This window comes from Rhamphochromis sp. 'chilingali' (genome assembly GCF_963969265.1).
Source record: "Rhamphochromis sp. 'chilingali' genome assembly, chromosome: 10".
NCBI lineage: Eukaryota > Metazoa > Chordata > Actinopteri > Cichliformes > Cichlidae > Rhamphochromis > Rhamphochromis sp. 'chilingali'.
This window is the reverse complement of record NC_137937.1, coordinates 26,948,834-26,964,001: the sequence shown is the minus strand read 5'-3', so window position 1 is coordinate 26,964,001 and position 15,168 is coordinate 26,948,834. Positions and strand designations below refer to the sequence as shown.

At 40.9% G+C, this 15,168-nt stretch overlaps 1 protein-coding gene across 2 annotated transcripts in view; it reads left to right on the top strand.

The window, feature by feature from the left end:
• Positions 1 to 15,168, top strand: part of sh2b3 (SH2B adaptor protein 3) — a 75,591-nt gene that overhangs the window by 11,120 nt on the left and 49,303 nt on the right. For both annotated transcript variants that reach the window (XM_080894226.1, XM_080894227.1), the window contains exon 2: positions 11,106 to 12,239. In XM_080894226.1, the coding sequence (XP_080750352.1) occupies positions 11,133 to 12,239 (1,107 nt within the window). In that variant the 5' untranslated portion in view covers positions 11,106 to 11,132. The remainder of the gene's footprint in view (positions 1 to 11,105; positions 12,240 to 15,168) is intronic.

The window sequence follows — 15,168 nt, the reverse complement described above, 5'->3', positions numbered from 1 at the left end:
AGTTTGTCTTGTCACTAACTTAACAGCTAACAGTAGAAAACTTGGTTAGTTGTATCTAAAATCTGAAAGTACTAAAAAAAAGATAAAATTGAACTTTCACTCAGTGGTGCCCACATGTTCTAAAAAAATTAACTTAATATGCTCAAAAAGGCATGGTTGAGAGGATTTGAATGAAGACTAATTAGTAGACAGCTACTGGTTATAATGGTCTCTGTTGGTATACTTGTCAATCAAGGCAGTCAAAATCTAAATGGTTTTATTCATCCACTCTACAGTTATTAAAGAGAAATAAGCTATAGAGACCAAAGCAGTTTCTGTATCAGGCTGCTAACGTGATTGCTGCTGCTTAAAATGGGATTGTAATGACCGTTTATTCTCGCCGTTCTCACTCTCCCATCTATAGCAACAGTGTTAAAACATAGCAAAAATAAGTAATCATAATACTAAGATCACTAGTGACGACGTGTCTCAGTGGAGTGATGGCAAAAAAACAATTAGCGATTTCACATCTTTTCAGTTTCATATTGTGACTCGGTTTATTTTTATCTCAGAAGCCGATAAAAGCCGACCCATTTCCTCCCATTAATATCATGTTGATAAGAGCTAAAATTACCAGCTGTTCTTCAGCGGGAACATTTTGTAGCTAATTTGGCTTTTTGTGTGCTCTCGTATATCTGACCAAATGATCATGTCACAAGCTTTCGGTGCTGAATTATGATCTGACTTACAGTTTTTCTCTCAACAGTTTTAGCTTAGCTGATGTGATCATATGATTTTTTGTGTGCATGTGGATAAAAAAAAACCCATGCAACTCTAAGCTGAAGGTCCAGTGCATAAATCTGCACCTCCAAGGTGCATCGTGCAGGCTATGATGAACCTTAGCTGTGTCACAAATGATCTCGGTTTTGCTTTGTTCTTGTGGAGAGAGGATGCTTGAATTGCACTTAATTATATATTTATTTAATGACACTGTCTGCGCCATTTCTCTGAAAAGAAGATCATATGCCAAATTAGCATCAGCCACTTTCGCATATCATCCACCCTCTTAGTCTAAGTTAGAAATACCCTATAGCTGAAATCACAACTTAGCTGTTGTTTGTAAACTTCTTTAAAACTTGTAGGGTTGTGCAGGAGTTTGTAATGGCTTAGAAGTAAATGAGTTTAGTGGGATGCTTTTTATACATCATATATTTCATACTCTTTAGGTTATCTGAGGAGCTGTTTTGGGGAATTATAATTATTAAAATACATTATGTAGTGGCGAAGAGACGAAAACGTGCGTAAGCATGCCTAGTTATTTTTTGATAGTTATTTTTGGTTATTCTCCTTCTCAGGAGTTGGCTCACAACCGATCATTAACAGATGGTTATAAGCTAACATTATGCTGGCTAATGTTAGGCTTAGGTGTCCTAAAAATGACACTTTCCCTTTGATAAATAGATTGATTATATGACAGTTTATTCGCTAAGTGTCCAAGTCCAATGACCTTAGCTCCATTCCAAATAGGGCTGGGTGTCGTCACTGATTTCTAGAATTGATTCAATTCCGATTAACAAGGTCCCGAATCGATTCGATCCACGATTCGATTCAGTTCGATTTGATTTGAATCGGGGAAATTTTGCCTCAGACAGTCAGAAATATTATAATTCTGATCACGTATCAGTACATTTCCATATTTTTATATCTATAAAAAGAAAGCTGACACTTGCGAGACTTTATCAAAGGTCTAAGCATCACAGCAGATGCCTTTGTGTCAAAGTAACTGAGGATAAAACACAGAAAAACATGAAGGCGATTTTCCAGGCCTGGGCTTTTATAAAAAATATTCTGCAGTACATCAAAAACAGAAGGAAACCGTTAATCAGCATATGAACATTACCTGATGCTGTTGAAGCATGAAGCAGAGCAAACTTACAGAGGGTTTATCAGAGACACAGCTAAGCGTTTTCAGTCAATATTGTTTGGAGAGAGATCAAACCTGCAGCTTCAGAATCAGCGCAAAAACGACATAAACACAAAGCGCGCACCCGCCGAAACATCAGAATCAGCGAGCTGTCGGGTTTCGGCCCCGACCGTGTCCGTGCCATTGGGTGAGAAAGGCGACATTTCGCTGATTCTGATCTGTCGGCGGGTCAGCGCTTTGTGTTTGCATCTTTGTGAAGAATCCGTGTACCTGCTCTCATTTACTGTTTTAGCTGTTTGGTGGTTGTTGAAATTTTGTGAGGTTTAACCTGAGATTCTGGCGTTTCGGGCAAAATAAATTTATATAAAAAAATTGATTCAGGATTTTAATGAATCGATATCACGTTATCCAAGCTAGAATCGATTTTAATCGATAAATCGATAATCAAAACTCACCCCTAATTCCAAAGACTGGTGTTGCTAATAGCGGCAAAAACAGGATCAATAACAAAACAGGATACAGTTGATGGCAGTCTGCAATCTACTGACATCTAGTGGTGAGATTTTACACACTGTACCTTTAAATTTAACATATTAGGTCATTATTAAGTAATCAGTGTAGTGTATGTATCAGAGTAGATAAATCGAACATTTATAAAATAATTTAGAGGTTATTCTAAAATATCATGATGTGTATTGTGTACTGCGATTTAGCCTTAAAATACGAAAGCAGAAAAGTTCCCAGAACCACTTGTTTTTTTTTTTTCACTTGCAGCTTTCACCACAAATGTGTATTCATCATGCTCACAGTTAAATATTTTAAGTAACACTTGTACTTGATATTCTAGTTCTCTCCTCACGTAAGGCAGCACGTTGGTGTGCATGTGAGTGTACATGCACGGCGTCTTTGCATGTGTGCACTGTTTGCTGCTTGCCAGGGCAGGGCTTCCTGTTGCTGTGATTGCTGCCCAGGCAGAGCAGAGCAGTGATCCTTTGGTCTCCTTTCCTCTTGTGCTCTGCCACCTGGACCTTCATCCACAAACCTGGCGCCGTCTCCTCTCCTCTCAGCTTTCTCCTGCTTGTTATTCTCACTTCCTGCCTGGCCTCTCATTATCCGCCCATCTGTCTTTCTCTCTGTCCTTGTGACTGTTGTTCCTCCTCCTCTTCCTTTTCTCACTGCTTTATTGCCTTCTCCCCCCTCTTACAATCACTTACTGTGCCCCTGCTTTATAAGTTTATCCGTATCTCTGATTCATTCAATGATTCAGGGAGTGAAAATTCAGAGGTAATAAAATCTGTTTTTGACCCGAGTTCCTTGGATGCACATGTTGCTGTGTTGTTTTTTTTATTTTTTGGCTTTAGGTTTTTGTGTGTGTGATTTATATAAATTTTCCACTGCAGTTTTTACAGGAAACGCCGAGTGTTTGATGTCTCTGTGAGCCTCTATGCCATGCATATTAATTGAGTCATAAGCAATAGATTGGATCCGGCTGATGTCGGTAATAAGGCTCGGGCTATATAAAGGTCGGACGGATGTGGTTCGCTGTAAATTGCATTTTACTTAATGAGCGTGACAGTTAGGACTGCATCCTATTTTTTTCAATAATGTACAACTAATCAGCACATAGAGGTGTACATGTACACACATTCCCAGACCAGTTGCTCACACATCTGTATGTTTGTGTGTTTTAGAGCAAGAGCAAACAGTTTAGCTCATCGCCCAACAATCTGATATCTATTCATGTTTAAGTGTGTCTGAAAAAACATGGAGGTAGTGTCTGTGATGTCATGTCTGGAGGGTCTGGCGGGAGTGCAGTGTTGGAGCTGATGTGTAGCAGTCAAGTAGTAACTAATGTTTATTGCGCCTGTGGTTGCATCTTCTTCCTGTCTTTGTGCAAAAAGGAGTTCAATTCCACTTCTGCTGTCGTTAGTTTCTCATATTTATCTTTTTATTCTTATAGTTTACAATTTCTTCACAGCTTGCTCTTTAGGGAAAGTTCGCTTGATTTCCACTGTGAATTCAGTGAATTTGGAATTTTTTATAAACATTTTTTATTTTAAAATGATTTGCTGATTAGTAGAGCTATAATCATAGAGTTGGCTAGTTGATTATTTAGGCGATATTGTTTACATGACTATAGGTTTTGACAAGCCCCGGCCACACATGCCTAATGACTGGTGATCCCCTGAAAACCACAGGTCACTCTGGAAAATGTGTATTCCTCAGTTGAATGGCAAGTGATTGCTGGTGATTGCTGCCTGTGTGGTACTGCAAGGCAAGGCAAGGCAAGTTTATTTGTATAGCACAATTCAACAACAAGGTGATTCAAAGTGCTTTACAGAGACATTAGAAACAAAAACAAATAAAAAGCACTGCGCTGAAAACCTGCTTGAAACCAAGCTGCTTGCCAGCAGATTGTTGTGGGTGTCCATAGTTTGCATGGAAGATGCTGACTTGTTTGCGAACATGTTTGCCAAGTGATGTTAAAACTGTGAGGAGTGTGATGTAAATTGAGAACAAGACCGGTTGCCTTCAAAATCAAACTTGGATCAAGTTGGCATCATGCAAACTATGGGCGACTGTAGAAATCTGCAGCCAAAACTATCACATTGAGGTTTTTGGTATAGCATCCTCTTTGTGACCAGTTTCACCTAGAAACAGCCACCTGTTGGGGAATACATATATTTCCTTTAGTGACTGGAGGTTGCTGACCCCTTACTTTCATAAGGAGAAAAGTGCAACACCAATAGCCTTCCTGGACCAGTTTAATGGTAGTTTAGTAGCTGGAAAAGAAGACTACATTATGAAAAATGCTATGCTTTGAAACATCCAAATGTAATCTCCATAAATCTGCAAAGTCTTGTCTATTTTTCCTGAGTCTGGCGTGCTTTTTCCAGTTGTTTACAGTGGCAAAAACAGCTGTAGCAACATAACAAGGTGCTAGTCATCTTTTCCACGCTGTGCACCTCTTCCTAGCTTAACCAGCTGTCCAGTAACAGTGGAAAGACGGTCGAGCAACACACTGACCGAATGTCACAACAAGTGTGGAACAGCAATGAAGGACAAGTTAATGCTGCTGCTCTCTGAGTATTTATGCCTGCACCTGTTCAGTAACCAGTGTCAGAGCTGCTGAGGCTGTGCCTTTTTGGTACTATCAAGGACTGAGCTGAGTATTGTCAGGAGTGCTGAGTACTTTTAGCATGAAAAAACCCAACAACTCCGAGATGCACAGAATCTGCTGAAATTAAATTGATACTGTTTCAGAGAACTCATTGGCATATAGTCATCTTGTCGTTGTTAGGATCTTCCAATACTGTCATTTTTCAGTATGCAAGGTCTGATAATTTTACATTGGCAAACTTGAGTTAAACCACTTAAAACTCCAAGCCATTAAGTAAATTTTAAAAACATAAATTAGATAATTGAGCTATTTGACGTTTACCAACATCAAATGTTTTACATTTAAGCTAAAATTATTTTAATTATGCTTTTTTTGCCATGTGACTCCGGTGACAAAACATTTCAGCTTCGGTTGGCAGCGGGACTCAAAAATTCTCCCTTATACAAACTCACAGGAGCCTCGAGATCAGTTTATTGGTTAAGTAAACTTGTTTTTAAAACCCTTTAAAATCTTATTTTACGAGGTAGTTTAGCACTTGTCAGACTTGTAACATTTTCCCACCCAGTCTGCATTTCGGTTATGCATCCAGCATCTAGTGGCCATTAGAGGTGCTGCAGCGCTCTCAAACCAGACCCCTACTTCCTAATTTGAATGCATGACCTGAAAACTCAGGTCACTTCAACACTTTCATGGATGTGTGTGTCCGTTGCATCAAACGAGCTGTTCCCTAATGGGGACAACAGGGTAACTCAGTGGTGTGTGAGAGCTGATACCAGGCCTGTGAGATATAAATAGCAGTCTACATCCACCAGCAGCATAGATTATTATCTATGAGTTGTAGTGTTATATAAGCCGCGGTCTTGGGAGATTTTATTTTCTTGGTTTTGCTCCAAAAAAAGCTTTTTCTTTTCTTTTTGAGAGGAGCCATGTGGTGTTAATGTTTGTGCAAACAAAAAAATATTGAGCAAAAGATCATGTTGTCTCTGTTCCCTGCAGACCACATCCAGGACGCTGTTTACTGTAAATCATACTGCTAGCACTTCCATTTAGTGGGAATAAAATGCCGCAATATAACACATGAATTTCCCCAGTAAGTCCTGAGTCATGAGGTTACTCACGCTAACAAGATCGATTCATGTCTGTGTTTCACACATCCTGTTTCCTTCCGTCTTGATTAAAATCAGACTCTTTTATGTCCACTTCTGGAGCGTGTACATCATGAGTATTAGGGATAGATGAGAGCTGTGTGACTCATTGTGGTGTCTTGCAACCTGACCTGGTGTGTGGTTAACTTTATAGGACAAGGTCAGGATACAGTTTTTATATTCACTGACCAACTACAAGCTAATTTAGATAATAGATAATTACTGCCTAAGTTATTGTGGAGGTGATTCAAGATGGCTGCTGAGTGGTTAGGCTTGCTTCTAGAAGGACTTTGCCTCATGTCACATGCTCAGAAGAGATTGTTTTATATTTGTCTAAATGTCAGCAAGTGTGACTAGCTGCTGCGTTTTGACACTTGTTTGACATTTTGCATTTGTCCATTAAAGACTTGTGTGGTATGCGTCACTACCTGTTTGCTCTTTTAAACAGCAGTGGTTGACTTGCTGCATCAGTAGTTTCACAGTAGCATTTGTTTGGTTAGATCATTTTTCTCTTTTTTTCTTCTTGCCAAAAAAATCTGACGTTGATCTCGACACAGTGCAGCAGTTCCTCAGGTTGTTTTGTGGTGTCGATGGGGGAGAAAAAAGCGGTGCCAAATTTCTGTAAAGCCCACGAGAGAGACGAAGAAAGCAATCAGTGTGCCATCGCGAGCGTGCGTGTGCTTCGCAGAAGAAGAATGCGGGCATTGTAGGGGAGGAGAAGGAGCTTGAGGGAGTGATGAGTAAGGTGAGGAAGGAAAAAAGGCAGGAGTGCACAAATGTTTTCCAGTTGCAATTTCGTGTGTTTGGATTGGCTTTTTTTTCTGCCGTCTCCTGCCGAATGCTGTCTAGGAAAGCAATAATACAATAATAAAACACTGAGCTGAGGTTAGAGGTCCCGGATAAGAACAGAGAAAGGAGACACAAACACTGTGTTAGCCTTTTTGTTTCCCCTCACAGTTTGAATATGGCTCTTCGTCAAGGTAAAAAGTCAAGGAAGTTTGAGTCCAAACACATCTGGAGATCCTCAGAGGACAGAGAGGATGAAAAGAAAGGGAAAACCCTGGGAACGGAGGCGGCCAAGACCCCAATGGATACGGCGAGAGGAAGTGTGTGTCTGTGTTTTTGTGTGCATGTGTGTGTGTATGTTCTCTAGGCAGTGCTGAGTCATCGCTGGGCTGGCCAGGCAGATAGAACCAAGCTTCTGGGAGGCCAGCTGAAGGGGCAAAGTGAGGCATGCACTGAGCATGCTCTGAAAAAGTACAGGAAGGGGATTAGTTGTTGTGACAGGACACATCCAGGAACTTTAGTGACGCAATATTTCACGATGCCAACTTTTCACTGCCTCATTGACGTACGTGTCCCCTTGATATGTTTGATGGTGCTAATGAAAAAACGGCACGCTTATTTTAAGATGTGATCTCACGACTTTTACAAGTCTTCATCTCAGAAGGTTGTCGCTCAGGACACAGAGAGAAATTAGATAACAAGACGCGTTGCTCCATGTTTTGGCCCGACCACAGCGCGACCCCCCCCCCCATCCCCCCACCCCCTGTTTCTTGTGGTTGTCTGTGATCTGTTGGACCACAGTCTGTGACAACCCCCCCCACCAGACACAGAGACACAACAGCCCACACGCACCCATATGCAAAAGCACTCTCACACTTCCTGTATGCCGATTAGACTCTTCTCTGCAGCACTGGAGGAAGATGGTATGTACTGTAGGCACATGTTGAAGTTAGAAGGTTAAACTCCTGTTAATGATACTGCAGTTTACGTCTTATAGTCTAACTGTTCATCTGTTGCTCAACACTTTATTATGGAAAGACATGCAGGGCAGAAAAAGAAGCAGCTTATATATAATGCATGTTGACTTCTTTGCTAAAGGCACCTTGAGGTGTTGCTTTTGGTTTGTGTTATGGTGAATATTCTACCTGTGTTCACCGCTTTACTGTGCAGCACATAAGAAGAAATCTGACTAGTTGTTGTATGCTAGTTACAGTCTGTTAGTTACACCATGTGTCTGCAGTGTTTACACATGCAAAGTGGCAGTTTTAAGATGAAGCTTAAATTCACCTCTGTATGTATGTCTGTGTATGTGACTGTATTTCTTCCAGTGGTGGGTTTGAGTGTCTTATATCCAAGCACAAACTTCCAGTTATAAAATTAAGCCAATGTAGAAGTGCCAAGAACTGCAGATGGCAACTAATGGCTATTTGAAGTAGGTGCCAAAAGTGAATCAGTCACCATAGACTCTCGTGGTAAAATGCCCACATTTAGTTAGTGCAGAAATGAAACATTTTGACAGTTTAGCACAAAAATCAGTTATGGTCTCTACAGATGTTTTCCCCCCTTCAGAAGTTTCTTTTTTCCTGTTTCCTGGCTAAATCGTATTAAGACTTAAAGTTCGGCATCATTGTGGGCGTCTTCTGTCCATTCGATGGAGTCAGGAAACATTCTGTTTTAGTTAACACCTTGCTAAGTAAGCTTGCACCAGCACCAGGTGATAATGCCACAGCTCTGCCTTCTTGTTCCAATATGGCCACGTCTGGATCGAAACAAAAACTTAAGATGAACACGCACAAAGTACCAAAATGGGTGCTCCAAAAGTCCACACAGCTGATATCACAGTAGCTACATCCTTTTTTTTTTTAAATATCCTATCTATGGCTCTTCCTGTCTGCTTCAGAATTTAATATGTCAGCGTTTTAGGACTAAAAAGACTCTAAATGTCCAGTCATATTTGTCTTCTTTCATTTCCAGAAGACCCAAATCTGCTTCTTTATTCTACCAAAAATGGGACTCTTTCATTGCCGTCATTGGCTGTCTCTAAACGTCACTTGAATCTTGCTATATCTGAACAGAAGTCGTGTCCAGTTATTCCAGCTACCAGTCATGCCTGGGCTACTCACTTCCAAGTCAACACACTTTTATGTCATCCTTATGCTACATGCCCAAAAATGTGTTCTCCCTGATCCCCTATGCCTATTTGTTTAGTATACTCAAGGTCAAAAAGGGATAAACACACACACACACACACACACACACACACACACACACAGCAAATGGGCATTTAAAAAGAAAGAAAAGAGAAGGGCTTGTTGAATACTTAGGAATACATCCTTCCTTTATTCTGATGAACTGTGTGGTTAAAGCTGTTAACCACGGAGTTCTTTTAAATTACAACAGTACTAGTTTTTTAACGGTGGTGGACAGGTTGAAACACGTGTGCACTGTACAGAGAAGCTGCGTGTTAACTTCTTCGTGCACCAAATGATGCAGTACCTACAGTTGATAATGTAGTTGTGGGCCCTGATGAGTAAAATGGTAGATGGCTTTTGATAGTTTCAATTTAGTGATTATTATAAGAAAAGCCACAAGTTTAAACAGAGAAAGCCCTGTGGGATTAGACTAATCAGCAAACACTGAAGCACTGTGCATTAACAGAAGCAAGGAAGTGAAACAGTGCACGCAAAAAAAAGTAGCAGAGCCCCACTGTAGGAGGCCAAGCCTTCCAAGGCAACCCGAACACATCAAGTTCAGTGCAGTATATTACCACATGTCACATCTTTACTGTCTCACTCATAAAATGAGGTTGCGTGTGTGAATGTTTAAGGTTGGATGATTAATCAGTTTAAAATTTTAAGATTTTGCCACATTCATTAAGTCCAAACTCAGTCGGTGTTTACTTCAGTTTGAGCAAAGATTATGAAAAGCGCGGCTTTGGTCAACAAGAGCTGTCCAACAGAAGCTAAAAACTTTTAAAATCTTTCAGGAGGTTTATTAGATGTTGTCTGCAGCTGTTTTTCTCTCCATATCTTTGAGAGTCTCTCACTAAACCTGGTTTCGGCAGCATATGACTGAAATGCCCTTTGGTTGACTGCTACGACTTTCTGTCTATTAAGTCAGCTTCTGCCTGGGCCCCTTGTTGCCCCCCCCACCCACACCTGCAGATGTTGTGGTGGAGGCTAGCCGGCAGAAGTGGTTACCCTTGCGAGACAGGTTATAGGGTCAAAAACGCTCATTAATATGCGCCTCGCTCTCTACCGGATGAGCCTGTCCCTCTCCACCAACGCCACTGATTTATTTATTTTTCGTGTTAATTGTACTTAAAGAAATCCCCTTTAAGTATAATAAATAAATAAATAAATACTTTTGTTTTCACTACACTTATGATGTTTGTTAAGTTAATGAATAATCATGTTGTTTGTGTATCGTGTTTTAAAACGTGAGTGATACACTGGGGGGGAAAAAACGGAAGGACCATTAAAATAGGTCACGTGTAAGTACACAAACACACGGATGAAAATACAGGCAGCGTGGCTGATTGAGAGATTTTCTAACTGTACTTCCTCAGTCAGGGCCTCATTCACCTTCTGTCTGACTGACTAATTACTGTTTCCATTCATAAAATACTTGAGTTGCCATCATCCATATCAGTGGAGGTTAGAACGCAGTTTCTCCTTTCTCTCTGCTCGCCTCTGCTGTAGGAAACAATTTCCTGAAATTTACTTAAAATGTGTACACTCGCTGCGTTTTCTCCCATTAACTGAATGGTAACCGATTGTCCTTTGAGTGAACCGTGGCCCTGTGTTGAGATACTCTAGGATACTCTGGTTGATTGCCAGAGATTTTTTGCAGGCCCATGTAATCCAATTTGTGCGGTTACAGATCAAGCTCAGATGAAATCAGAGTTTTGAATGTTCTTTCTTAGTGTTTGAACTGTTTTTAAACTTTGAAGCAATTCAAAATGTGCTGTAACTGTTGTGCCATTTCCCATGTTTAGTGCTGCATGTCTTGCACAACCCTCCACATTATCCTGATCTAATTGCATTCCTATATTTTGCTCTCGTTATTTGCTCCTCTGGCTTTTTTCGTTCTTTTCTTCCATGCTTCATCCATTCATTTCTCTTACCCGCCTTCTTTTTCTGTTCCGCAGTGATTCTCATCCACTCTGGTTACTGCAATGAATGGTAACACTATCCATCCAGCCAACACCACAACAGCAGCAGGCCAAGGTGTGGCAGTTGCCCAAAAAGGCTGGACGGAATTCTGCGAGCTGCATGCCATCGCCGCAGCCCAGGAGCTGGCCCGGCACTACCGGAGTTTTGCAAGAGAGCGACCACACCATGATGTGCTTCCACCAGAGACCTTTTCAAAGCAATTTACTGACCTCTTCCAGCAACACTTCTGCTGCGAGGTCGACAAAGACGGCACGCCACTGGGTCAGAACACAAGCTCTGCCGCCTCCGGTAGCGCTCCCTCATCGTCTCCAGTGGTCCTTCGTCCTCAGCCTGTAATCACTCGAGTGCGGACTTTGCCTCGGGTGCAGGACTATCGGGAGACTGGCAGACCAAATGGAGGAGCTGCTCCACTGACTGCGTCACCGAAAGTGGAGCCGGTGGTGTTGAGCCGGGAGCAGGAGCTGCCACTGAGATGCGCTGCGGGAAACTCCTTTTCAGGATCTCGCACAATTGTCAGCGGGACACTGGTGATTCATAGCCATAGCAACGAGGAGATCTCTGGCACAGATCATCGCCAGGTATCTGAACGGTACTCTTCTGACTCTTTAACCTCGAACCCTGAAAACTCAGAAGTCACACATTTCTCTTTCAGCCAAATCCGGAAGTCTGTAAATAAGCTTTTAAAGAAATCACCCCAAGCCAGTCCACGCTCATCCCGGGACCTTACCCCTAGGAACCCCACCACCACCAACAGTAATCTTCCAAATAATGGTGACAGAGTGGGTGCAGTTTCCTCCATCAGCGAAGAGGTGTCATCCTCTTCTTCCCACTCCTCCGAAGCCACACCCACAGCTGCTTCACACCGTCCTGGAATGAAGGAGCTGATCATGGCTCCTTTCAATAGGTTTCGTAGTAAAAGGCAGAGGCGATCCGAGGCGAGCGGCTGCTGTAAAGAGGGCCAGTTGAGGTACTTTCTGGTGGACGAAACTGTTTCAGACTCACAGCCCCGCTGGCAGCGTTGCCACCTGCTGGTCAGGAGGATCAGAGACATTCAAGGAGGAAGAGGAGCAGGGGAAAGTTACCAGTTAGAGCTCTATGATCCTCCAAAGGTAAAAACACAAGCTTTGGCACACTTTATATTCATCGTACACGCGATTCACTAAACTCTAACAGCTCAGCTGTGGTTTCACATGATAATATGTGGGCATTTCTTTGAAAACAGTTCACAGCAGGTGAAAAGTATTCATTTTTATTTTTAAATAGCTTTCTGTACAAAATTTGACTCCTGGGGTTTCTATCTGAAACAGCTTCATGACTTTTGCTTACAAAGAGAAAGATAGAGAAAGATTTGTCTTGACATCCTTATCAGTGGACTGGTGTTTCATGTAGGTTTAGCTGATCTCACAATCGTTTACCGTGGTCTTTCTTTATCTGCCACATTGCAGAGAAATCATACAGATTAAATCATTAATGCTGCTATGTGTAAGTATTTTATTTTGAAAGCTCCACTACTGGTAACCAGCTAGCCCCGGCCTAGCCCCATCTCACGTGTACACAACTACTCATGTGATCACGAGTTAAACTAAATATGCGAAAGAAGTATCATTTATATCATGAATTGTAAAACCCTTGCATGATCTTCTGGCCTGATTGCTTGCCTCTAGTTGCATGCATGAAGTGTAAGAATGGTACCGATGGCACTATTCTCAATTTTTTCAAGTTTATTTAGTCAGGCTAGTATGAATATCTTTATCTGCCTTTATTATAATTTGGAAAAGACAAAAGAGTATGAGTTGTTAGTAAAATAATTCTTTAGTTGCGCACTTTTTATAGTTTTCTTTTGGTCTCTATTGGACATAAAAGTCATCAAAGTGTGTGAGGAGTGTTTAAGTCAAGAGGTTACAGAAATACTGTTTAGCTTGTCAGGCAAAATATATAAATATATAAAATTATGCCATGATGTTGCAAATTAAAGGAGATTGCAAATCATTTACTTTCTTTCTTGGAACACCAGACTAGAGTTTTTTTGCCTGAAAAGTCACGGTGTAACCCCTCCTGTCACCTCATATCCTCCTATATTCAAACAAATAGAATTTAGCTATGCTAGTCTGCAGCTTTTGTTAACTGTGTATGGAAAGAGACTAGTCATGCACTACAAGTGCATCCTCAGTACTTTATAGATTTGAGCGAGAAAGAAAGAAAACAAAAAATGTATTTTCAGAAATGTTGAAGAAGTCAATTCAAAATATTGTCTACTGATCTACACACATCACGATTTATCTTCTTGATGCTTAGTTTGATTGCAACAAGCAGATGTTCATGAAAACCACTGATCGTTTTCTGTTGCTGCTGTTCTCAGTACAGGAGAGCTTTGCAGAGTTTCACTGGATTGTGTCTGCCGCTTTTGCAGATGTGCATGTGTTGTTTTTTTGTTTTTTTTTAAATAACCTCTTCTCAGAACTGCTCACACTGTGACATGTTACAGCTGACAGGTTTGTCATCTTGTGTTTCATATCTATGCATGGTAGGTCACTAGATCTGTTTGTGTCAATAGGATGGAAACCCACATTTGCCTTTAAAGGGCTGGGTAAAGTTTGCCAAGCAGTGTCACATACTCTTAAGTTAACGCACACACAAAAACAAGCGCACACACATTAAGGCACAAAGTCATTTCCTGTTTCCAGCTGTTTAGTTGCAGGGGTTTCCCCCCCTCCTTCAAATCATCTCTTTTCTCTGCCTGTGTTTGTTTTTGTTTGCATAAATGGTATTTTTACTGCCTCTAAGAAGCTCCTTTTAGTGAATAGTTTGCCACATGACAAAACAAGACGAAAACTGTGATGACATTTAGCTTTGCCTCAAAAAAAAAACGTCTTGTCTTACTGGCGGTTTGCATTTCACCTTTACTTCTGGTGATTCAGTGGCATCTAGAGGGAGTGTTTTGATGATAAACACAAAGCTTTTTTGTTAACCAAACTGAAAACACAAACTGAAAAGATATTAGTCATATACTCACAGCTTAGTTTAAAGGAGGGCATGAGCTTCAGGTTCACTCATGCTTTCCATGCACAATAGGGTCATCACAGTTCATAGATGATTTGTTTCACACTGGTACCCTTTAAAGATTATCCTAACTGGTTTACCCTTTAACCTAGTTAAAGAAGTGGAAATTAAGTTGCTAGTCATATGAGATAGATTTAATCAGTCCGTACTTCATTGACTATTGTTACTTATCCCTTTATTAATATACAAACATATACAGGGCATTTCTATAGCTCAGAAATATAGCTCAATATTTTCTCGCTGTGACATTTTCACTCGATTACATCAACAAATCTGCAACATTCATGTCTTCTTTTAATCCTTGGTGAGTAGATACACCTCCCACACTGTTTCCTGTTTGCTTGGGGTTTTCTGCAGCCAGTCACAACTTTTCTCCTTACACGAAGCAACCATGACATTAAAGCCGACGATCTAACATTAGTTAACTTACCCAAATGCCAGTAAAACAGCTCTGACCCTGTCAGGGTTGTGCAATGACCTGATACCTGCAGGGTTGGATTGAGCTTGTTCACAATAATCCCACAGATGGTTGGTCAGATTGGAGTCTGGGGTCTGAACAGTTTTGGTTTGAATATAGTAGAGAGTTTTAGTAAATAATTAAAAATAATGCTTATATAGCTTCAAAAATTATTTACGTTTTATCAAAGTACAGTTCAGATTAACTGTTAGGTCTATGACATCACTAACCGAACTGTAGCTGCAGCAAGTGGCAGGTAGATGTAAACAAGCAAGGTGGAAACTTAGATGGATAACAACCCTCAAACCAGCAGTACTTTGAACTGTATGCGATCCATATGTTGGCTGCAACAGAGTAAACTGGCATATAACCACTGAAGAGGAGTAGTAGGTAGCCATGTTCAGCACATGCATGTTCATGTTAACCTGCAAGTAAAGAAAGAAGAAGGCTGCTGCTAGCACTGCAAACATTAGTGCCTCACATAGCAAACTAATCTGATAATGTGCGTGAAAGTGACACAT